Source organism: Zeus faber, assembly GCF_960531495.2.
Source record: "Zeus faber genome assembly, chromosome: 16".
NCBI lineage: Eukaryota > Metazoa > Chordata > Actinopteri > Zeiformes > Zeidae > Zeus > Zeus faber.
Window position 1 is genome coordinate 31,341,818 of NC_137202.1, and position 23,933 is coordinate 31,365,750.

The following is a 23,933-nucleotide window of genomic DNA, read 5'->3' on the forward strand; positions in this document are numbered from 1 at the left end:
GTTTTGAGGTCAGGTTACAGAGAGGGGGTGTCTGACTCTGAGGGAGGCGTTGTAGAGATTGATGACCACAGGCAGGAATGATTTCCTGTGGCGCTCTGTGGTGCATCTGGGTAAGAGGAGTCTTCTGCTGAAGGTGCTCCTCTGCTGGGCCAGTGTGTCGCAGAGAGGGTGTAAGACATTGTCCAAGATGGACTGAAGCCTGGACAGCATCCTCCTCTCTGCCACAATCGTCAGGGTGTCCAGCTCCTCTCCTACGACATCACCGGCCCTCCTGATTAGTTTGTTTAGTCTGTTGTTGTCTGCGACCCTCAGCCCACTGCCCCAGCATGTGACAGCCAAGAAGATGGTACTGGCCACAACAGACTCATAGAACATCCTCAGCATCGTCCGGCAGATGTTAAAGGACCTCAGCCTCCGTAGGAAATAGAGTCGGCTTTGGCCCTTTTTGTAGACTGCCTTGGTGTTTCTGGACCAGTCCAACTTGTTATTGAAGTACACCCCCAGGTACTTGTACTCCTCCACAGTGTCCACAGGGACCCCCTGGATGGAAACAGGGGTCACGGGTGTTTTTTCCCTCCTCAGATCCACTATGAGCTCCTTTGTCTTAGTCACATTGAGCTGCAGATGGTTCAGCTCACTCCAGGTAACAAAGTTGCCCACGACAGTCCTGTATTCACTCTCATCACCCTTTTTAATACAACCAACTATTGCTGAGTCATCAGAAAACTTCTGAAGGTGGCAGGACTCAGTGCAATAGTTGAAGTCTGAGGTGAAGAGGATGAAGAGGAATGGAGAGAGGACAGTCTCCTGTGGGGCCCCAGTGTTGTTGACTACTCTGCAGACACACAGTTCTGTGGGCGTACATACTGTGGTCTGCCCGTCAGGTAATCAACAATCCAGGACACGATGGGGGCCTCCACCAGCATCGCAGCCATCTTCTCACCCAGTAGAGCCGGACGGATGGTGTTGAAAGCACTGGAGAAATCAAAGAACATGACTCTCACAGTGCTCGCCGGCTTGTCCAGATGAGTGTAGACTCTGTTCAGCAGGTAGATGATGCTGTCCTCAACTCCCAGGCGGGGCTGGTAGGTGAACTGCAGTGGATGTGAAAGGCCTGACCATAGCTGCTCCAGGAGGAGCCTCTCGAAGGTCTTCATGATGTGGGACGTCAGAGCCACCGGTCTGTAGTCCTGAGGGCCGCTGGGACGCGACGTCTTTGGTACAGGAACGAGGCAGGACGTCTTCCACAGCACAGGGACCCTCTGGAGGTGCAGGCTCAGGCTGAAGACTTGACTGAGTACTCCACACAGCTGGGGGGCACAGGCTTTAAGCAGCCTGGGAAATACACCGTCGGGGCCTGCAGCTTTGCCGGAGTGGAGTCTCGTCAACTGTCTTCTCACCAGGTTAGGCATGAAGGACACTGTAGAGGTGATAGTTGGGGGAGGGATGGGGTCCTCAGGTTGTGGAGGACATGATGTAGAGCAGAGGGGAGGGGTGGAGTAGGTGGGTGTGAATTGAGGCGGTGAGGAGCAAACAAGGGGTCTGTAAGGAGGAGGAGTAGGGGGAGATAAAGTGGCAGTTGTTGTTGAGCAGCCAGCAGCAGAGACTTGTGGGGGATGGGCCGCAGTAGCAAACCTATTGAAAAATAGGTTCAGTTCATTGGCTCGGTCGCACGGCCCTCCAACCCCATGCCACCCGTCTTCTGGAACCCAGTGATGGTTCTCATGCCACTCCACACGTCTCATGCCACTCCACACATCCCTCATGTTGTTTTGCTGGAGTTTTTTCTCCAGCTTCCTCTTATAACTGTCTTTTGCCTCCTTGATTGTAAGTTGGAGTACCCCCCTGCACCCCCCCTTTCCTCACCTCATCACGGTTGCCATTCTTCTTTTCGTTCAGGATGGCCTTAATGTCCTTAGTGATCCATGGTTTATTGTTGGCGTAACAGGTGACAGTCCGAACTGGGACATTGCAGTCCACACAGAAGTTGATATAGTCCGTGATGCACTCCGTGAGCCCATCAATGTCCTCCCCATGGGGCTCACAGAGTGCAGGCCAGTCAGTCACTTCAAAGCAGTCCTGCAGTGCCTCATAAGCCTCCTCCGACCACCTCCTCACAGTCCTTGTGGTCGTAAGCTTCCTCTTCACCAGAGGCACATAGCAGGGTTTGAGGTGAACCAGGTTGTGATCTGACCTGCCCAGAGGGGGGAGAGAAGAGGAGATGTATGCATCCTTAATGTTAGCATACATCAGGTCCAGGGTCCTCTCCTCTCTGGTAGGACAGCTCACGTACTGTTTGAAAGTCGGCAGAACTCTGTTCATGGTGACATGGTTAAAGTCTCCCGACATGATGATGAGGGCACTGGGGTGTTGAGTTTGAAGTTTGGAGATGGTGGTGTGTATGATGCTGCAGGCAGATGTTGGGTTTGCAGAGGGAGGGATGTACAGGACAACGATGATGACATGCAGGTTCTCTCTAGGCAGATAGTATGGACGGAGTCCAACGGCCAGCAGTTCAGCATCTGGGCTACAGAGCTGTTCTTTAATGGTGATGTGACCAGGATTACACCATCTGCTGTAACTAGAACGACAAGCCCCCCGCCTTTCCGCTTACTGCTCTCGGTACAATCCCGGTCCGCCCGGACGGTGTAGAAGCCATCGACAGAGACGTTCTGGTCTGTAATGTCCCTGTGCAGCCATGTCTCAGTGAAACACATCAGACTGCACTCCCGGTACTCTGCGCGGCTCCGCGTTAGTGCCGTTAGCTCGACCATTTTGTTGCTGAGAGATTGACGTTTCCCATAACAACAGAGGGGAGACACGGCTTAAATCTTCTCCTCTCCATAAGCCGTCCCGTCTCGACCCTCCACTCTTCCCCCGTTGTTGCTTCCCTCCTCTGCATCCCCGGTGTGTTTTCTTCCAGAGTTCAGATGGTATATCAGCTGGTCTGGCCACCATGCCGGCTGGCATTAGCGCGATCAGCTGTTCTCCGGAGTAAACAAAGGCAGCGTGTCCTGGTGGAAGCGGCATAATAAAAACAACACGAAAAAAAAACCACGAAAACTCTCAAAAAAAAACTTTGTTAGAGAGAGCAGGACTTCACATAGTTAGAGTGAAAAAAACAGAACGGACAAAAGAGAATAAAAGTTAAGAAAGTTAAAAAGCAGACTCAAAAGTAGGAGCAATGTAACAGGCAGCATGCAGCTTTCGCGCACGCGCACTTCGCGATGATTTGGGTCCTAAACGCACTTCACGATGATTTTGGTTCTAACCACACTTGTTACAGTACAATCTGGCCAACAATGGACCCAGCACACAACCCTGAGTTGCTGGCACGCCTGGGAAGGGTGGAGTCACAGCTCCAACACCAGGAGGCTGTCCGAGCCTCCACCTCAGCGAACGTTCGGCTAGCAGCGGATAGCTAGGAGCAAGGGCTCGCCACGCTAGCTGCCCAGGTCCAGCAGCTCGCCATCGCTCTCTAACAGTTAAACCCGCCGCCTGCTTCCCCGGACCCACCTCCATCAGCACCGGCCCAGCCTGGGTACTCCCTGGAGCCCCGGGTGGGGGTTCCAGAACGCTACTCCGGAGACGCAGATGGCTGTAGTCCGTTCATCACGAACTGTTCCATCCTCTTAGCTCTGCAGCCCCACACCTTCGCCTCCGAGGAAGCCAGGGTGGCGTTCACCGTAAATCACCTGACGGGCCGCGCTCGGCTCTGGGGAACGGCCGAGTAGGAACGACGCGCGCCTTCGCTGCCGAGATCCGCAAGGTGTTCGGGGTGACATCACGAGTTCCCGATGTTGCTGGTGGTCTCCTGGGTCTCAGTCAAGGGTCCCGCTCCGTGGTCGATTACGCGATCGACTTCCGCACCCAGGCTCGACTGAGCGGGTGGAACCCGGCAGCCCAGATTGACGCATTCCTGAAGGGATTAGCAGAGTACGTGAAGGATGAGCTAGTTTCCCACGACCTGCCCACCTCTCTCGATGGGATCATTGAGCTTGCTTCTTGTATTGACCGACGCATCCAGGCACGGCAGCGAGAGAGGCGTCAGAGGCAAGTGGAGCGCCGCCCAGCAACCCGTCTTCCAGGTTCCTCCGGGCAGCTAGCTCTTCCGGCCCGTCAACCCACAAGTGAGTCCTCTCCCATACGGGTTGGCCGGGACAGCCTCACCCCAGAGGAGAAGGAGAGACGCCGGGTGGGGAACCTTTGCCTCTACTGCGGTCTAGCTGGACACTTTTCCGCATTCCACATTTCCGGGTGTCCGGTAAAAGGGCCGGGCTCGCCAGTGAGGGAGGAGGTCCTGGTGAGCCACACCTCCAAATCCCCCTCCAACCTACGCCCCCTGTGCCAGGCTTGGCTGCTGCCCCAAGGCTCACATTCCCTCGCCATACTTATTGACTCTGGTTCCGATGTTAACATCATCGACGATAACCTAGCACAGCAACTGGGTGTTGGTCGAGTTTTCCTGCCTTCTCCGGTACCTACCACTGCCCTGAATGGCCGCCTCCTGGGGACAGTCACCCATCAGACAGTGCCCATCCGCATGCTCCTGTCCAGCAACCACCACGAGACGATACAGTTCTGCATCCTGCACTCACCTCGTCACCCTCTCCTCCTGGGGTTTCCCTGGCTCCGGCGTCACAACCCACACCTCCACTGGACCACAGTGGCTATTCTGGGATGAAGTCCTGCGTGCCTTCAGGTCTGCCTGAAGCAAGCCGCCACACCTCAGCCACCCACCAGCTTCAGCTCCGCACCCGACATGTTGGGGGTCCCCGCCGAGTACCTCGACTTCAGGGAGGTCTTCAGCAAGTCCAAGGTGACATCCCTTCCCCCGCACAGGCCGTACGATATTGCCATCGACCTCCAGCCCGGCTCCACCCCCCCAGAGGCTGCCTGTACTCCCTGTCCGCCCCAGAAAGAGAGGCCATGGACACCTATATTTACGATGCCCTGGCGGCAGGCATCATCCGTCCCCCCTCATCCCCGGCGGGGGCGGGCTTCTTCTTCGTGGAGAAGAAGGATAAGTCGATTCGCCCCTGTATTGACTATTGCGGTCTCAAGGACATTACGATCAAGGACCGCTATCCCCTGCCCCTCATCTCATCAGCCTTCGAACTCCTGGAGGGGGCCACGGTGTTCACCAAGCTCGACCTATGCAATGCCTACCATCTGGTCCAGGTTCGAGATGGATGGAAGACGGCGCTCAACACTCCCTCCGGTCACTACGAATATCTGGTGATGCCCTTTGGTCTCAGCAACGCCCCCGCTGTCTTCCAGGCCCTGGTCAATGACGTGCTCTGGGACATGCTCAACAAATTCGTCTTTGTGTACCTCAACGACATCCTGATCTTCTCCCGATCCCAAGTTGAGCACGTCCACCACGTCCAGACGGTACTGCAGCGCCTCCTGGAGAACTCACTCTTTGTGAAGGCGGAGAAGTGTGAGTTTCACGTCCCGTCCGTCTCCTTCCTGGGGTACGTCGTAGGGAGGGGGACCATCCAGATGGACTCCACCAAGGTCTCCACCGCCACCACCTGGCCCGCCCCGGACACCCGCAAACAACTCCAGCGCTTCCTCGGTTTTGCCAACTTCTATAGGAGGTTCATCCAAGGCTACAGCACGGTGGCTGCCCCCCTCACAGCCCTAACCTCCTTCAAGGTGCCATTTCGGTGGTCCGCCGCCGCCAACGACGCTTTCGTGGCCCTGAAGGCACGGTTCAGTTCAGCCCCCATTCTGGTATTGCCTGACCCCGAACGGCAGTTCGTGGTTGAAGTGGACGCCTCCGACATGGGAGTCCGAGCTGAACCGCCTCCGACCAGAAGCTTCACCCCTGCGCCTTCTTCTCCAGGCGTTTAACCCCGGCCGAGAGGAACTACGACATCGGGAATAGGGAGCTTCTCAACGTCAAATTGGCCCTGGAGGAGTGGCGACACTGACTAGAGGGAACCCAGCTGCCGTTCCTGGTGTGGACTGACCACAAGAACCTGGAGTATATCCAGTCCACCAGGAGACTGAACTCCCGTCAGGCCCGTTGGGCGCTCTTCCTAACCAGGTTCAATTTCTCCTTCTCCTATCGGCCGGGGTCACGCAATGTCAAACCTGACACCCTGTCCCGGCAGTTTCAGGAGGAGGAGGGGGAAGACGCTGCTGACCCTGACCCTGACCCTGACGCCGTCCTCCCATCTAGTTGCCACACTCACCTGGGAGGTGGAAGAAAAGGTCAGAGCCGCCGCCCAGGACCAACCTGGACCCAGCGCATGTCCGCCCGACCGTCTGTTCGTCCTGCCTGACCTCCAGTCTGAGGTTCTCCAGTGGGCCCACAACTCCCGACTCACCTGCCACGTGGAGATCCAGCGGACGAAGGAGGCCGTCCAGCGCTGCTTCTGGTGGCCCTCTCTGGGTGAGGACGTCCGAGGGTTCGTCAATGCCTGCCCCACCTGTAACCAGCACAAACCCTCTCTTCTTGCTCCTGCCGGTCTCCTACACCCACTGCCGGTTCCTCATCGCCCCTGGTCTCACATCTCTGTGGACTTCGTCACTGGTCTGCCACCGTCTAGCGGCAACACTACCATCCTGACCGTGGTGGACTGGTTTAGCAAGATGGCTCGCTTCGTGCCTCTACGGAAGCTCCCGTCGGCCAAGGGCACCGCCCAGCTATTATTGTACCATGTTGTCCGCCTCCATGGCATCCCGGTAGATGTTGTATCGGACCAGGGTCCCCAGTTAGCCTCTGTCTTCTGGAGGGAGTTCTGTGCGCTCCTGGGGGCCACCGTCAGCCTGTCCTCAGGGTACCACCCCGAGTCCAACGGCCAAAGGGAGCGGAAGATCCAGGAGATGGAGACCGCCCTTCGCTGCATGACGTCACAAAACCCGTCGTCCTGGTCCGAGCAGCTTTTGTGGATGGAATATGCCCACAACACCCTGACCAGTTCGACCACAGGCCTCTCCCCCTTCCAGTGCACCTACGGCTTCCAACTGCCTCTGTTCCTGGCCCTTGAGAAGGAGGCTTCCTGCCCGTCCGTCCAGGCCTTCATTCGCCGCTGCCGCAGGACCTGGACCCGGGCCCGGGCCGCCCTCCTCCGAGCCGCTGGCCATAACACCTCTGCCGCTCCCAGGCCCTGGAGTACCAGCCCGGCCAGAAGGTCTGGCTCTACACCGGGGATCTCCCCCTGAAGGTGGAATCCAAGAAGCTGGCTCTTCAGTTCATCGGCCCGTTAATGATCAAGAAGGTCGTCAACCCGGTGGCAGTGCGGCTCAAGCTCCCCAGGTCCATTCGCGTCCATCCCACCTTCCATGTGTCCAAAGTTAAGCCGGTCCGGGAGAGTGCTCTGGTCCCCTTGGCGCCTCCCCCGCCTCCTCCGCGCTTCATTGACGGGGGTCCTGCCTTTTCTGTCCGCTGTCTCCTACATTCCCGCCGGCGTGGGAGACGCCTGCAGTACCTGGTGGATTGGGAGGGTTACGGTCCGGAGGAGAGGTCCTGGGTCCCTGCAAGAGACATTCTGGACCACACCCTCATCAGGAGGTTCCATCAGCGCCATCCTGACCAGCCCTCCAGACCGGGTCAACCCTCCCGACCACAGACCCCACCACCTCTCTTGTCTGGACCCTCCAGTGATGGTTCAGAGGCGGACGATGTCGACCCTGTGGGTCCCTCCTCCGACGAGGAGGACGAGGCCCATTCAGCGGAGGACGAGGAGATGGACGGGGTCTCTGACGAGTACTCCGATGAGAATCACGTGGCCCATTTAACGGAGGGCCAAGAGAGGACGGGCTCTCCGACGAGTACGAGTATCCTGCCTGCCCCCCGCCTGTCTTCGGTCTGCTCTACAAATAAAAGACATTACCAAATATCCCTGCCTGTCTTTGTGCCACAATTGGGTCCGAACCACACCCGTTACATGAAGGGGTGGCCTGGCTGCTGGGCTGCTGGATGGTCCAGGCGGTGGCTGGTAGAGGAGCTAGCTGCAAACAGTTACCCATGGTGGTTGCTGGGGCTGCTTCTCCCCCGATCCTCCGCCGGACTCCTGGATGCTGCTCCCACTTGGGAGAGGGTTGGTGCTGGGGCTGCCTGTTGACCCGCTGGTGGCTCCAGGGCGTCTTCTGACAGCACCTCTGTGTCCCTTCCCCGTGCTGGAGAATCCCTGTACAGGTGCCACTGTGGCAGTTTCTCCTATCACATGCCACCCAAGTGGTGTTTTCAGGGCCCTCCGGCACAGAGACACAGAAGAAAATGGGTTGTAGAAACCAGTTTATTGTAGAGAGGAGGCTAGGTAGAATTAGCAGAGGAGCAGATCGAACATGTCATGACAGGGCTCCTATCCTGAGTGAGTGTGGGGATAGGGTTTTACATGCTGCTCATTAGACCAACGAATGAGTAACAGGTATGCAGCCACTCTGACCCAATCACCTAGAGTCAGGTCAGGTGTGGCTGCTCAAACCATCCCATCTCCACACCATAGACTAATAAAACTGAAAGTTGATGGGGGTGCCGTCTGCCCTCTGTTCTGTGGTCTGCATCCTTGGCGGCCGGAAGCTGACCAGGTGCCCAATGGGGGCATGGAGATGCCCGGCATGGCGGAGGCACATGGCGGAGGTGCATGATGGGCCGCTCTGCACCCGTGGCTGGTGGGTGGCCTTGCTAAGGCGCGGTTGCGGGTGGGGTCCACATGGTCGCTCCCCGGCCTTCTCCTCGGCCTTCCCGGTGTTGATAGGCTTCACCTATCTCTCACAGTGCCAAAACTCATACTCACTACATACACTACACAATAGGCCTAGGGTTTGCGGGAGCAGTGGGTTGGCTGCCATCTTGCCTGTCACACTCCAGCGTGCTTCTCGTCTGTCCCAAAATATGAATCCCACTCATATTAACTTAGAACACATGCACTTGCACACCAATCTTACTCCGAACAACACTCCACCAGACCAGGGTCTGCGGGGCAAGAGGGGTGCAAGTGATTCGGGTTAGACTTGCCTGAAGGACTCACATCCCCACACCCGCAATTTTAACTGCAATTGCCAACAGCACACATTAAGCACTGGGGTTTTCCGGGTTGGCAGGTCGCTGGCGGACCAGGTAGGCCCCCTGCCAGCTGGGCTGGGTTAGGGTTAGGGTTAGGCTTGGCACTAGTGGCCGGGTGGGGCGTCTGGTCAGCTGCGGTGGGGCGGGCCTCACCCTTGCGCAAGCCGTGTGTGGTTCTATGTTTATTTGTCTCACCTGTGGTGAATCTCACCCTCTTGGAGTAGTGATTATTTGTTTATAGACCCAAGCATGGTAAAATAGTTCTCCAAAGAGGGGGGTTGGTGGTGGTTGTGTATAATATAAAGCTGTGCTCTGGTCGTCCACAGGTCGTCACAGGACAGAGTTATTGCAGCAGTTGTTGATGATTAAAGAATTAATAAATAGTTGCATTGCAGGTTGACAAGTTCAACTCCAGTTGCAGACTAACTGTCCTAGATAAATGGAACAAATACTCTGTGTTGTATGTCCAGCATGCTGACAGAACAGGGTAAAAAAAAACAAAAAAAAAACTGAAAGTTGAACTTAAACTATTGATCATATTGATCCTATTGATTGTGTGGATCGTAATGATCCTTTAAATTGGGTTAATCATACTGATCCGCTTCATCATCAAGATCTTATTGTTCCTATTGATTGTATTGATCCTATTCATCTATTTGATCCAATTGATGGTATTGATCACACTCCTCTCTGTGTACACTCAATGCAGTGCACTGAGAGAGGGATGGAAGGCTCCGCTTGCTATGGGAGGGGGGTAATGCTCTTTTCACTTTGACTGATAATTATCACTTAGTGCAGATGATCGAAAATGATAATCCAAGCAGAGATTAACAGAGTCTCACCTGCACTTCATCAGATGAAGGCTCGTAGCTGGCCCTCCTAAAGGTCTCGGTCACGTTGCGGAGGATCTCCACGGACGACAGCAGGTCCCCAGCGTAGAAGCTCCTCCTCTGGGTGAGGTCTAGAAGATTCTTGGTGACCTGGGACATCCCGTCCCCCGCCAGCAGCCTCTGGCCCTTGGCAAGTTGGCCCTGGACCTCCAGGAGAAAGACAACACAGGACATGTGGCATGGCTGCTCACTGACATGATGAATGAGCAATAGAAATAGAAATAGAAACTAGGAGGACCTAGCTCCTGACATCACACTGAGATGTGACGTCACTACACTTTTTATCATAAACCTTTATATCTTTCACTTTTTCACCACTTTGTGCTACAGTAGTTCTTCTGTGGCATCGAACCAGACGGGCTAGACTTGGCTCCCCACGTGCATCAATGAGCCTTGGGCCCCATGACCCTGTCGCCGGTTCACCTGTCGTCCTTCCTTGAACACTTTTGGTCGGTAGTAACCACTGCATAGCGGGAACAGCCCACAAGACCTGTGCTTGTGGAGATGCTCTGACCCAGTCGTCCAGCATCACAATGTGCTCCTTGTCAAAGTGGCTCAGACCCTTACGCTGCTTCAACACATCAACTTCAACAACTGACTCTTCACTTGCTGCCTCATATATATATATAATATATAACACTATACATATATAATGAAATTATATAATAGTATATATATATAATAATAATATATAACAGAATATAAAATAATGATATATAACAGTATATATATATATATTTATATATAATGATAATATATAACAGTATACAGTATATATAATAATAATATATAACAGTATACATAATAATAATAATATATAACAGTATATATATATATATATATATAATGACAATATATAACAGTATATATATAATAATAATATATAACGGTATATATAATAATAATATACAACAGTATATATATAATGATAATATATGACACTATATATATAATAATAATATATACCACCATATATGTAATAATAATATTTAACAGTATATATATGACAATAATAAATAACAGTATATATATATATATATATATATATATATATATATATATATATATATATATATAATATAATATATTACAGTATATATATATATATATATATATATATAACAGTACATATATAATAATATTATATCCAACCGCTGTCAGGTGCCATTGGAACCAGATGATACATGTTATTCACTTCACCCGTTTGCGGTTTTAATAGTGTGGCTGATTTTTTATAAATACAGGTACTCTTCACTTAACGACCTACCTGTTTAACGACCGTTCAGACTTACGACCACGTCTTTCTCTCTCTCCCTCCCACATATACTGCATGTACGTCTGACAAGTCTGTATTGTAGACTGTGAACAATACCGCAGCGTCTAAGCGTCAAGCATCTCAGCACGCATTACCCTTTATATACAATATAAACGTTATGTACTATATACACTATATACATTCTATACACTATATACATCTCATCTCATCACGGTTCTCAGTCTCAGTCTCATTCCCACAGTCTGTTGGTATTCACTACACTAGCGTTTGCCATTGCCACGTCCCCTCAACGTGAAATAAAACTATATACACTATATATACCATATACTTTATACACAATATATACTATATACACTATATACACTATATTCACTATATATAGTATATACACAATATACACTATAGATACTATATACACTATATATATTATATACACTATATATAGTATATACACAATATATTCTATATATACTATATACACTATATATACTATACACACTGTATATACTATATACACTATATATACCATATACATTATATACACTAATTACACTATATATTCTATATATACTATATACACTATATACACTATATATATATTATATACACTATATACACTAAATACACTATATATACTATATATACTATACACACTATATACACTATAAATACTATATATACTATATACTCCATATACACTAAATATACCATCCATCTATCCATTTTCCTCTGCTTATCCAGGTACGGGTCGTGGTGGCAGCAGGCTGAGCAAGGAGCTCCAGGCCCCCTTCTCCACAGCAACGTTTTCCAGCGCCTCCTGGGGGACCCCGAGGCATTCCCAGGCCAGCTGGAATATGGAATCCCTCCAGCGCGTTCTGGGTCTACCCCGTGGTCTAAAAATGAATACTAAATATACCATATATACTATATACACTATATACACTATATATACTATACTATATACACTATATACACTATACTGTATACACTATGTATACTATACACACTATATACACTATATACCATATATACACAATATATACCATATACTATATACACTATATACACTATATTTTCTATATACCCTATTTACACTGTATACATCTCATCTCATCACCATTCTCAGTCTCATTCCGAAAGTCTGTCAGTATTCAAAACACTAGTGTTCGCAATAACCACGCCCCCTTACCGTGAAATAACACTATATACACTATATACACTATATACACTATATATACTCTATACACTATATACATTTTATACATTATATACACTTTATATACTATATATACTATATACACTATATACACTATACTGTATACACTATGTAAACTATATACACTATGTACACTATATACACTATATATACCAGCCACGCCCCTTACCATGAAATATTGACCAATTCACCTCAGGACCTGGTTTTAGGAACGGAACTCGGTCGTTAAGTGAGGAGTCCCTGTACAGTATTTATTTATATAGACAGACAGACAGACTGACGGACTGATTGATTGACAGATAGACAGACAGACAGCCAGACAGACAGACAGACAGACAGACAGACAGACAGACAGATAGATAGATAGATAGATAGATAGATAGATAGATAGATAGATAGACAGATAGATAGATAGATAGATAGATAGATAGATAGATAGATAGATAGATAGATAGATAGATAGATAGATAGACAGATAGATAGATAGATAGACAGATAGATAGATAGATAGATAGATAGATAGATAGATAGATAGATAGATAGACAGACAGACAGACAGACAGACAGACAGACAGACAGACAGACAGACAGACAGACAGACAGACAGACAGATAGATAGATAGATAGATAGATAATTTATCCAGCAGAACTACTCTATTTTATGTAGATGGAGATGAAAGAACAGAATTTAAAATTGAGACGTGATAAAGGACGTCATGAGAGGATAAAATATGATGGGATGATGGAGGGATGATGAGATGGAGGGATGATGAGTGATGATGAGATGGAGGGATGATGAGATGGAGGGATGATGTGATGGAGGGATGATGAGATGGAGGGATGATGTGATGGAGGGATGATGAGGAATGATGAGATGGAGGGATGATGAGATGGAGGGATGATGCGATGGAGGGATGATGAGGGATGATGAGATGGAGGGATGATGAGATGGAGGGATGATGAGGGATGATGAGATGGAGGGATAATGCGATGGAGGGATAATGCGATGGAGGGATGATGAGATGGAGGGATGATGAGGGATGATGAGATGGAGGGATGATGAGATGGAGGGATGATGAGGGATGATGAGATGGAGGGATGATGAGATGGAGGGATGATGAGGGATGATGAGATGGAGGGATGATGAGATGGAGGGCTGACGCACTTACTGATTGCTGCAAGTATCTGAAGTCATTAGTGATGCAGCGGGCGTAGCTGGGGGGCTCCCAGAATGCAACACCGCGGAGGTCCAGGGAACACCGTCTGCTGGTGGTGCCTGGGGGTGTGGAGGGAGAGGGGTGGGGGCAGGGCGAGGGAGGGAGGAAGGATGAGAGAGGGATGAGGGCTCAGACATATACAAGGGGGACGGATGGGGGGTTTAAAGTAGAGGGAGGGTGAGAGAGAGAGAGAGAGAGAGAAAGGAGAGGGAGAGACATGGCGAGAGAAGAGAGGGAGAGAAAGGCGAGAGAGAGGGAGAGAGGAGAGAGGGAGAGGGAGAAAGGAGAGGGAGAGTGAGAGGAGAAAGAGAGGAAGAGAGGAGAGAGGCAGGAGAGAGAGAGAGAGATGGAGAGGGGAGGGAGGGAGAGAGAGAAAAGAGAGAGAAAGAGAGAGGAGAGATTGAGAGGGGGAGAGGGACAAAGGAGAGAGAGAGAGGAGAGACGGAGGGGGAGAGAGACAAAGGAGAGGGAGAGAGAGGAGAGAGGGAGAGGGAGAAAGGAGAGAGAGCGAGCGAGAAAGGAGAAGGACAGTGAAAGGAGAAAGAGAGAGAGAGAGGAGAGAGGAGAGAGGGGGAGAGAGAAAGGAGAGAGAGAGTGCGAAAGGAGAGGGAGAGAGAGGGAGAAAGGAGAGGGAGAGAGGAGAGGAGAAAGAGAGGAAGAGAGGAGAGAGGCAGGAGAGAGAGAGAGAGATGGAGAGGGGAGGGAGGGAGAGAGAGAAAAGAGAGAGAAAGAGAGAGGAGAGATTGAGAGGGGGAGAGGGACAAAGGAGAGAGAGAGAGAGGAGAGAGGGAGAGGGAGAAAGGAGAGAGAGCGAGCGAGAAAGGAGAAGGACAGTGAAAGGAGAAAGAGAGAGAGAGAGGAGAGAGGGGGAGAGAGAAAGGAGAGAGAGAGAGACGGAGAGGGGGAGAGAAAGAAGAGGGAGAGAGAGAAAGGAGAGGGGGAGAGAGAGGGGAGAGAAAGGAGAGGGAGAGAGAGAGGAGAGATGGAGAGGGGGAGAGAAAGGAGAGGGGAGGGAGAGGGAGAGAGAGGAGAGAGAGGGAGGGAGTGTGTTATGCCATCTCTTCCCAATTGGCTGTTGCTATGTTACAGTAAACCTGAGACTTCCTGTTCCTACCACCCAGTTAGCTCAATGCATGGCTGCAAATGGGATCAGCTAGCCTAGCTCCTGTGGAATGAGGAAGCTTCATGAAGTGTACCCTCAACGTCCAAACACAGCACTGTCATGAAACAAAGTACTGAAGTAAAATACTGAAGTACTGCAGTAAAGTACTGATATAAAGAAGTGCTGAAGTAAAGAAGTACTGAAGTAAGGTGCTGAAGTAAAGTGCTGAAGTACAGAAGAACAGAATATGCTGTGGGTATATACTACACCCACTACAGTACTTGAATACTAAAGTACTTGGCTTTCAGGACGGAAGTGTGTTGTGTTTGGACGTTGAGATGTGAGCTTCTCCAAGGGACCGTCGACTTCCTCATCAAGCTTCTCCCAACTCAACTACTCTAGTGCTACTCTAGAACTTTAGTACTGTAGTGTTTCAGTACTGCAGAACTTTAGTATTTTAATGCTTCAGTACTGCAGAACTTTAGTACTGTAGTGCTTCAATACTGCAGTGCTGCATAATTATGGAGTCCATGAAGTGTCCTCACCGGTGGCGTTGGGGGGGCAGCGGTTGAAGGCCATCTCTCCAGATGGGGTCCTCCTCCAGACCATGGACACAGCGTAGTCCTCTGGACAGATCTCATAGGGTGCTGCACACAGTACTATACATGTACTAAGTGCATACTCTACATATACTGCATGTACTACACATGTACTACATGCATACTCTACCTATACTGCATGTACTACACACACTACATATACTGCATGTACTACACACACACTCTACATATACTGCATGTACTACACACACACTCTACATATACTGCATGTACTATATGCATACTATACTCATAAGGCATGTACTATATGCATACTATGCATATACACTGTGTAAGGGCAGTGGCTTAGGAGGTACAGCAGGTCGTCTAGTAATCTGAAGGTTACCGGTTTGATCCCCAGCTCCTCCTGGTAGCATGTTGCAGTGTGATAGTTAGTTAGTTCCGCCCGTTCCTTCTGGAACATTGGGTGACGAGCCCCACACATATATATTTATACAGTGTGTTTCTATATATATATACTATACATATTCTGCATATACAATATATATAACAGAGAAACAGTCTTTAATTGTCACACGACACTCCACAACACATGCTTGCACACACACACACACACACACACGCTTGGGCAGCGTACGTGGACGCGCCCGGGGACCAGGTGATAAGTGTCCATCGCTGGTCAGACGATGATGGTGCATGTTTTTGAGGGGGGTCCTTACTGACGTGAGGTGGAGGAAACCCCATGTGAGCACGGGGAGAACATGCAAACTCCACACAGAAAGGCTCCTGTTTGGGAGATAACCCACCGGAGCACGGTGCCAACAGCGCCCCAGGCGGGAATCAAACCCAGGACCTTCTTGCTGTGAGGCAGCAGTGCAATGCACTGTGCCACCGTGCCAGTGCCATATACTACATATATGGCCTGGGTCGCTGTTGGCACCGTGCTGCAGTGGGTTATCTCCCAATGAGGGGCCTTTCTGTGTGGAGTTTGCATGTTCTCCCCATTCTCACATGGGGTTTCCTCCATGTTACATCAGTAAGGACCCCCACCAAAAACATGCACAACACCCTCGTCTGACCAGCGATGGACATATGATATGTAACCAGGTCCCCGGGCGTGGTTGAATGCTGCCCACTGCTCGTGGCTGCCCCCCCAGAGGAAGGACAAGCCAGGATGGTTAAATGCAGAGAAACCATTTCACCAGCACCATCCAAAGCGTGTGTGTGTGTTTGCATGAATGCATGTGTTGTGGTGGTGTGTGTCGTGTGATGATTAAAGATTCTTGTTCTTGTTCTTGTTCTTCTTCTTCTTCTTCTTCTTCTTCTTCTTCTTCTTCTTCTTCTTCTTCTTCTTCTTCTTCTTCTTCTTCTTCTTCTTCTTGTTCTTGTTCTTGTTCTTGTTCTTGTTCTTGTTCTTGTTCTTGTTCTTCTTCTTCTTCTTCTTCTTGTTCTTGTTCTTGTTCTTCTTCTTCTTCTTCTTCTTCTTCTTCTTCTTCTTCTTCTTCTTCTTCTTCTTCTTCTTCTTCTTCTTCTTCTTCTTCTTCTTCTTCTTCTTCTTCTTCTTCTTCTTCTTCTTCTTCTTCTCCTTCTATACTGTATATAAACTATACATATACTACATATACTACAGATTCTCTACTGCCTGTGTCAATCGGAAGACAAATGACTGATTATTCAAATTGAACTATTGATATTATTTATATTATTTATAAACCAACCAGAACTACTTAATGAACAATCAAATTCCAAAGTTTTACCAAATCGTAAATGAATCAACAGATAATGAAAATTTATAAAGGTAATGGTTTGTGTTTGATGCGATTGTGGAGGTTAAATAATGTAATAATAATAATAATAATAATAATAATAATAATAATAATAATAATAATAATAATAGTAATGAAAATATAATAATAATAATAATAAGTAGTAGTAGTAGTAGTAGTAGTATAGTAGTAGTAGTATAGTAGGATATGTGTTCCCCTGACTGACAATTATTAAATTCAAATACATTTTGGAATAATAACTCTATGATAAGCCCCGGTACCTGGGCAACGCTGGTCGCTGCACTTGCGGACCTCCTCTGCGGCCCCTCCCTCGCACTGCTGCCCTGTCAGAGCCACGCCCTGGCACACCCGTGCCCGCCTCTGCCAGCCACCGTCGCATGACTTGGAGCAGCCGCTCCACGGACCCCATGGGTTCCACTGGCCGTTGGCTGCAGAGACCCAGAGCCCCTCTTTAGCACCGTTCAAAGGACACATGGCTGTGTAGTAGAAGAGTTGTTTGTTTCCATGTCCATGTTTTCCATGTACATGTTGTTGTTTGGTTCTATGTATATGTTTTTAAATGCACATGTTGCTATTTGTTTCTATGTGTATGTTTTACTATGTACATGTTGTTTGTTCTATGATTATGTTTTTCCATGTATATTTTGTTGTTTGGTTCTGTTTATGATTTTCATGTACATGTTGTTGGTTGGTTCCATGTTTATGTTTTTCCATGTACATGTTTTTGTTTGGTTTTATGTTTTTGTTTGTCATGTAAATGTTGTTGTTTGTTTCTATGATTATGTTTTCCCATGTACATTTTGTTGTTTGGTTCTATGTTTATGATTTTTCATACACATGTTTGTTTCTATGTTAATGCTTTTCCATGTACATGTCGTATTTTGGTTCTATTATTATGTTTTTCCATGTACATGTTGTTGTTTGGATCCATGTTTTTGTTTTTCCCATGTACATGTTGTTGTTGTTTCTATGCTTTATTTTTTTCCATAAAGGTGTAGTTGTTTGTTTCAATGATTATGTTTTTCCATATAATGTTGTTTGGTTCTATGTTTATGTATTTGCATTTACATGGATTTGTTAATATCTATGTTTATGTTATCACATGTACAGTTGTTGCTTGTTTCTATGTTCATTTTTTTCGATGCACCTGTTTTTTGTTTCTATGTTCATGTTTGTCCATGTACATATTGTTTGTTTCTATGTTCATGTTTTTTCATGTACATGTTTGTTTCTATGTACATGTTTTTGTTAACATCTATGTTTGTGTTATCACATGTACAGTTGTTTCTATGTTCATGTTTTGCCATTTGCATGTTGTTTGGTTCTATGTTTATGTTTTTACATGTACATGTTGTTGTTTGTTTGTATGTTTATGCTTTTCCATACACATGTTGTTTGTTTCTATGTTTATGTTTTTACATGTACATGTTGTTGTTTGTTTGTATGTTTATGCTTTTCCATACACATGTTGTTTGTTTCTATGTTCATGTTTTCTCACGTACTTGTTTTTTTCTGTTTATGTTTTTCTATGTATATATTGTCGTTGCCTCTATGTTAATTTTTTTCCATGAACATGTTTGTTTCTATTTTTATGGTTTCTCTCGTACTTGTAGTTGTTTGTTTCTATGTTCATGTTTGTCCATCTACATGTTTGTTTCTATGTTTACATGTTGTTGTTTGGTTCCATCTTTATGTTTTTTCTATGTACATGTTTTTATTAACATCTATGTTTGTGTTATCACATGTACAGTTGTTTATTGTTTCTATGTTGATTTTTTTCCAAGCACATGTTTGTTTCTATGTTTATGTTTACCCACATACATGTTGTGGTTTTGTTCTATGTTTATGTTTTCCATGTACATGTTTGGTTCTGTTTTTCTATGTACATCTAGTTGTTTGTTTCTATGTTTATGTATTTCCATGTACATGTTGTTTGTTCTATGTTTATGTTTTTCAATGTACATGTTGTTTGTTTCTATGTTTATTTTTTCCATGAACATCTTGTGTTTTTCTATGTTCATATTTTCCCATGTACATGTTGCTGGGTTCTATGTCGATGTTTTTTCCATGTACATGTTTGTTTTAGTGTTCATGTTTTTCCATGTACATGTTGTTGTTTGGTTCCATGTTTATGTTTTCCCATGTACATGTTGTTGTTTGGTTCTATGTTTATGTTTTTCCATGTACATGTTGTTTGTTTTTATGTTCATGTTTTCCCATGTACATGTTGTTGTTTGGTTCTATGTTTATGTTTTTCCATGTACATGTTGTTTGTTTTTATGTTCATGTTTTTCCATGTACATGTTGTTTGTTTTTATGTTCATGTTTTTCCATGTACATGTTGTTTGGTTCCATCCTTATGTTTTCCTTGTACATCTTTTTGTTTGTATCTATGTTTATGTTATCACATGTACATGTACGTATTGTTGCTTGTTTCTAGGTTTATGTTTTTCCATGTGCATGTTGTTGTTTGTTACTATATTCACGTATTTTCCATGTACATGTTTGTATCTATGTTTATGTTTTCCATGTACATGTTGTTTGTTTCTATGTTCATGTTTTTCCATGTACATGTTTATTTCTATGTTTATGTTTTCCCATGTACATGTTTGTACATGTTTGGTTCCATCTTCATGTTTTTTCTATGTAAATGTTATTGTTAAGATCTATGTTTGGGTTATCACATGTACAGTTGTTGCTTGTTTCTATGTTCATTTTTTTCCATGCACGTGTTTGTTTCAATGTTCACGTTTTTCCAAATACATGCTGTTGTTTGGTTCTATGTTCATGTTTTTCCATGTACATGTTTTGTTCTTTTTTTCTACGTACATTTAGTTGTTTGGTTCTATGTTAATGTTTTTCCATGTGCATTTGGTTGTTTGTTTCCATGTTTATGTTTTTCCATTTCAAGGTTGTTTTTTATTTCTATGTTTATGTTTTTCCATGTACATGTTGTTTCTTCTATGTTCATGTTTTTCCATGTACATGCTGTTGTTTGGTTTTATGTTTATATTTTCCCATTTGCATGTTGTTGTTTGTTTCTATTTTTTATGTTTTTCCATGTGCATTTGGTTTTTTGTTTCCATGTTTATGTTTTTCCATTTCAAGGTTGTTTTTTATTTCTATGTTTATGTTTTTCCATGTACATGTTGTTTCTTCTATGTTCATTTTTTTCCATGTACATGCTGTTGTTTGGTTTTATGTTTATATTTTCCCATTTGCATGTTGTTGTTTGTTTCTATTTTTTATGTTTTTCCATGTACATGTTGTTGTTTGTTTCTATTTTTTATGTTTTTCCATGTACATGTTGTTGTTTGGTTCTATGTTTATGTTTTTCCATGTTCATGTTGTTTTGTTCTTTTTTTCTATGTACATTTAATTGTTTGGTTCTATGTTTATGTTTTTCCATGTTCATGTTGTTTTGTTCTTTTTTTCTATGTACATTTAATTGTTTGGTTCTATGTTTATGTTTTTCCATGTTCATGTTGTTGCTTGGTTCTCTGTTCATGTTTTTCCATGTACATGTTGTTTGGTTCTATGTTTATTTGTCTCACCTGTGGTGATTCTCCCCACTTGGAGTAATAATGATGATTAGTTGTTAAAAGACCAAATCATGGTAAGATGGTTCTCCAAAGAGGGGGGTTGGTGGTGGTTGTGTGTGACAAAAAGCTGTGCTCTGGTCATCCCACAGGAGTTATTGCAGCAATTGTTGATGATTAAAGAGTGAATAAAGAGTTGCATTTCAGGTTGAGAATTTGAACTCCACTTACAGACTAACTCTGTCCTAGATGCAATGGATCAAATACTTTGGGTTGTCTGTCCAGCATGCTGACAGAACAGGGTAAAAAAAACAACACAAAAAACCCAGTCCAACAGAGGGGGGCACCGCGCACAGGACAAACCCATGTACCACAGTCCCACCCTTAGCGCGGCCCTAGTCCAACCCCTAGTCCAAGCCCCACCCCAGTCCCACTTAACTGTAGTTTAGCTCTACAAAGGAAACTTTTTCTCCACAAGAAAAAGTTTTTCATCAGTTTAATTGTGACGGTGTCCAAGTGGACTCTGCGTCTCTATGTGGGATGGAGGAGGGTAAGTGTGTACTAGTGTGTACTAGTGTGTATTTCAGTGTCTTACCAGTACACTCGGGGTTGTGGCACTCGCGGCTTTCCGCCCAGTGTCCTCTGCACTCCGAGCCGCCATGAGCAGCCGCCGAACACTTGCGACTTCGCTGCTGCGTCCCGTTAGCGCACGTCACCGAACAGTCGCTCCATGAGCTCCACTCCTGCCACTGGCCGTCCACTAGTGGGATCAGAGGTAAGACGGAGGGCAATCACTTCATGAGACCAACTCCAGTTCTAGAGCCGAGTGGATTTTAAATGTGTTAAAATATCAAACACGGAGGCACTGCTGAGCAACTTATGGAGTAACTCGCTTTTCTTGGAGCTCTTGCAGAATTGTTATTTAAATAATTTTACAAAAGCACTTTTTTGATTTTTTGAACATAAGTTGCTAACTACCACACGTTTTACTTTTGGCTACGACTGTGACCAACAAATCAGGCAAAGTAAAAGTGGAACTACAGACTGAAGAGTAACCAGGCTTTGTTCACTTTGAAAGGCGGTTAGGGTTAGGGAATTGTTATTTAAATAATTGTTATTTAAATAATTTTACAAAGGCACTTTTTTGATAAGTTTTTCGTTAAATATTAAACTTAAGTTGCTAACTACTACATATTTTACTTTTGGCTACGACTATGACCAACAAATCAGGCAAAGGAGAAGTGGAACTACAGACTGAAGAGTAACCAGGCTTTGTTCACTTTGAAAGGCACGGTAGGTGAAAGGGAGCAGGGAAAGATATCACTTCCCAATTTGCCAGATTGGAAAATAAATGTGAGGATCTAGTATAATAATATCAGGATACCCGAGGGCCCAACCACTTCCTCGACTACGACCGTCTCAGCTCTACTAAAAGAGGGCTTTCAGCCGGAGGAAGAGCCGCCTCTTGACTGGGCTCACCGCTCCCCTCAACTTAACCCTAAACCCAGGGACCGTCCCCTGTTTTTATTTATTTTACGGTCTTCTCATAAATTTACACTACTTTGTTTCCAGTCAGTTAATATCAGTTACTATCAGTTTATATTAAGTCTAAGTGCTTGAAATGTTCTGCACGGTTCTAGTTCCCTCACTGCTAAAGTGTTTACACTGCTGTTTCCATCGATTCGGGATGGGGACATTTGGGATGGAGGGTGGGGTGTGTGGGGGGGTTGTTCAGGGAAGTGGTGTGGATTGAAGACGATGGGGGTGACTTGTTGAATTGTTTCAAATTATTATCATTACTGTTATTATTTAGCATTATTTATTCATTTATCTTTCTCTATTTTTCTCTGTACTTTCAGGGTCTTTCTCTTAGACCAAACCCTTAACTGCTAACAATTCGACCATTGAGTCCAATGTTTCACTCTAGTTTTAACACAAAAGCCAGAGGGGTTGTAATGTTTATCAACAAGAAAATTCAGTTTTCTTCCACCTACATCCTAGCCGGTAAAAATGGAAGATATGATATTGTGACAGGCACCCTCCAGCAGACCCAGGTATTGTTGGTTAACGTCATGTTGCATTTGCAGACAGATCGTTGGGACATCTCCTCTCCCTAACCACCCACCTTTTAATATTTGGGGGTGACCTGAATTGTGCTATTGACCCCATTTTGGATCGCATGTCACCCTGTCATATATGTCTGAGTCTATCTCAGATTTTAGGATTCAGTATGGTGGCATTGATCCCTGGAAATGTCAAAACCCACAAGCAAAGCAATTTTCCTTTTTCTCTCAAGTGCATCAGTCATATTCTCGTACTAAAATTATTTATTTCATAGATAAATAACCCTAACCTCATATTTCAAAAGTGAACTCCTCTAAATATATAGCCATTGTTCTTTCAGACCACACCCCCCTCAGTCTTGACATTCAATTATCTACTGTCATACCTTGCAACCCTGCTCCAAGGATTCTCCATCTGGATAGGCAATGTGCCCTAAATCCTCCTGACCTGCTCAAGGTCAATGTACACACAAAGGCAAATTCACAAAGCCATTGCACAGCTCTTGCTGCAGAAAAAGCGTGCATCTGATTCTCAAAGCAAGGCAAACGATGAAATGCACCACTAACTGCACTGCCTCACAAACAGCATCTCAGTGCATCGGTGCTATTTGCATGTATTTAAATTGGGTATTATTCATATGTTTGGTACAAAATTGGCCACTTTCTATTTAAATGAGCCTCGTTGCAAAAAACGTCCAGATCACAAACTGGATCACCCTAAATGGATCACCCTAACTGGGCGGGGCAAGCATATATAAGGGGTGTCACGCGCAGACCTTCTAGTGATCTATATATATCATTATATATATATATATATATATATATAATTATTATCACTGTCACGGTATCTGTAGGTATCTGTTTCAAAACGCTCCAAAAGAAAATTGTTGAAACTTTGAATAATTCCAAAGGTATCGAAAAAACAATTAAAAGTTAAAGGGAATAGTGATAAACTGGTGAAAACTGGCATTGAAGCACAGATGATATCGAACCTCAGGACCATGGACAGTCTGGAACTTGGTAGAGTAGAATATATTAAATCTACTGTCATCATTTCAACCCCACCCCCCCATCCATTCTTTGTGAGTTGGCCCCTGAGTTTGATCTTATGTCGACCAGCAATGCAAAGCATTTATTGTTACGCTCATGTAGCACTTACTACAACGTGGTGATGAAGCTACCAGGACGTTTTAAAATCAATTTAAACAGCAGGCTGCATCAAGTTGGATTCCCCAACTTAGCGACACATCTGGCACTTCAA

The 23,933-nt window shown here is 46.0% G+C and overlaps 1 protein-coding gene across 1 annotated transcript in view; it reads right to left on the reverse strand.

The window, feature by feature from the left end:
• adgrb3 (adhesion G protein-coupled receptor B3) overlaps window positions 1-23,933 on the reverse strand; it is a gene marked incomplete at its 5' end in the record, with an annotated part of 129,221 nt that overhangs the window by 49,722 nt on the left and 55,566 nt on the right. Inside the window, 5 exons of the mRNA XM_080016869.1 lie at window positions 9,865-10,059; window positions 13,574-13,680; window positions 15,269-15,370; window positions 17,331-17,498; window positions 21,205-21,369. Of these exons, the coding sequence (XP_079872995.1) occupies window positions 9,865-10,059; window positions 13,574-13,680; window positions 15,269-15,370; window positions 17,331-17,498; window positions 21,205-21,369 (737 nt within the window). The remainder of the gene's footprint in view (window positions 1-9,864; window positions 10,060-13,573; window positions 13,681-15,268; window positions 15,371-17,330; window positions 17,499-21,204; window positions 21,370-23,933) is intronic.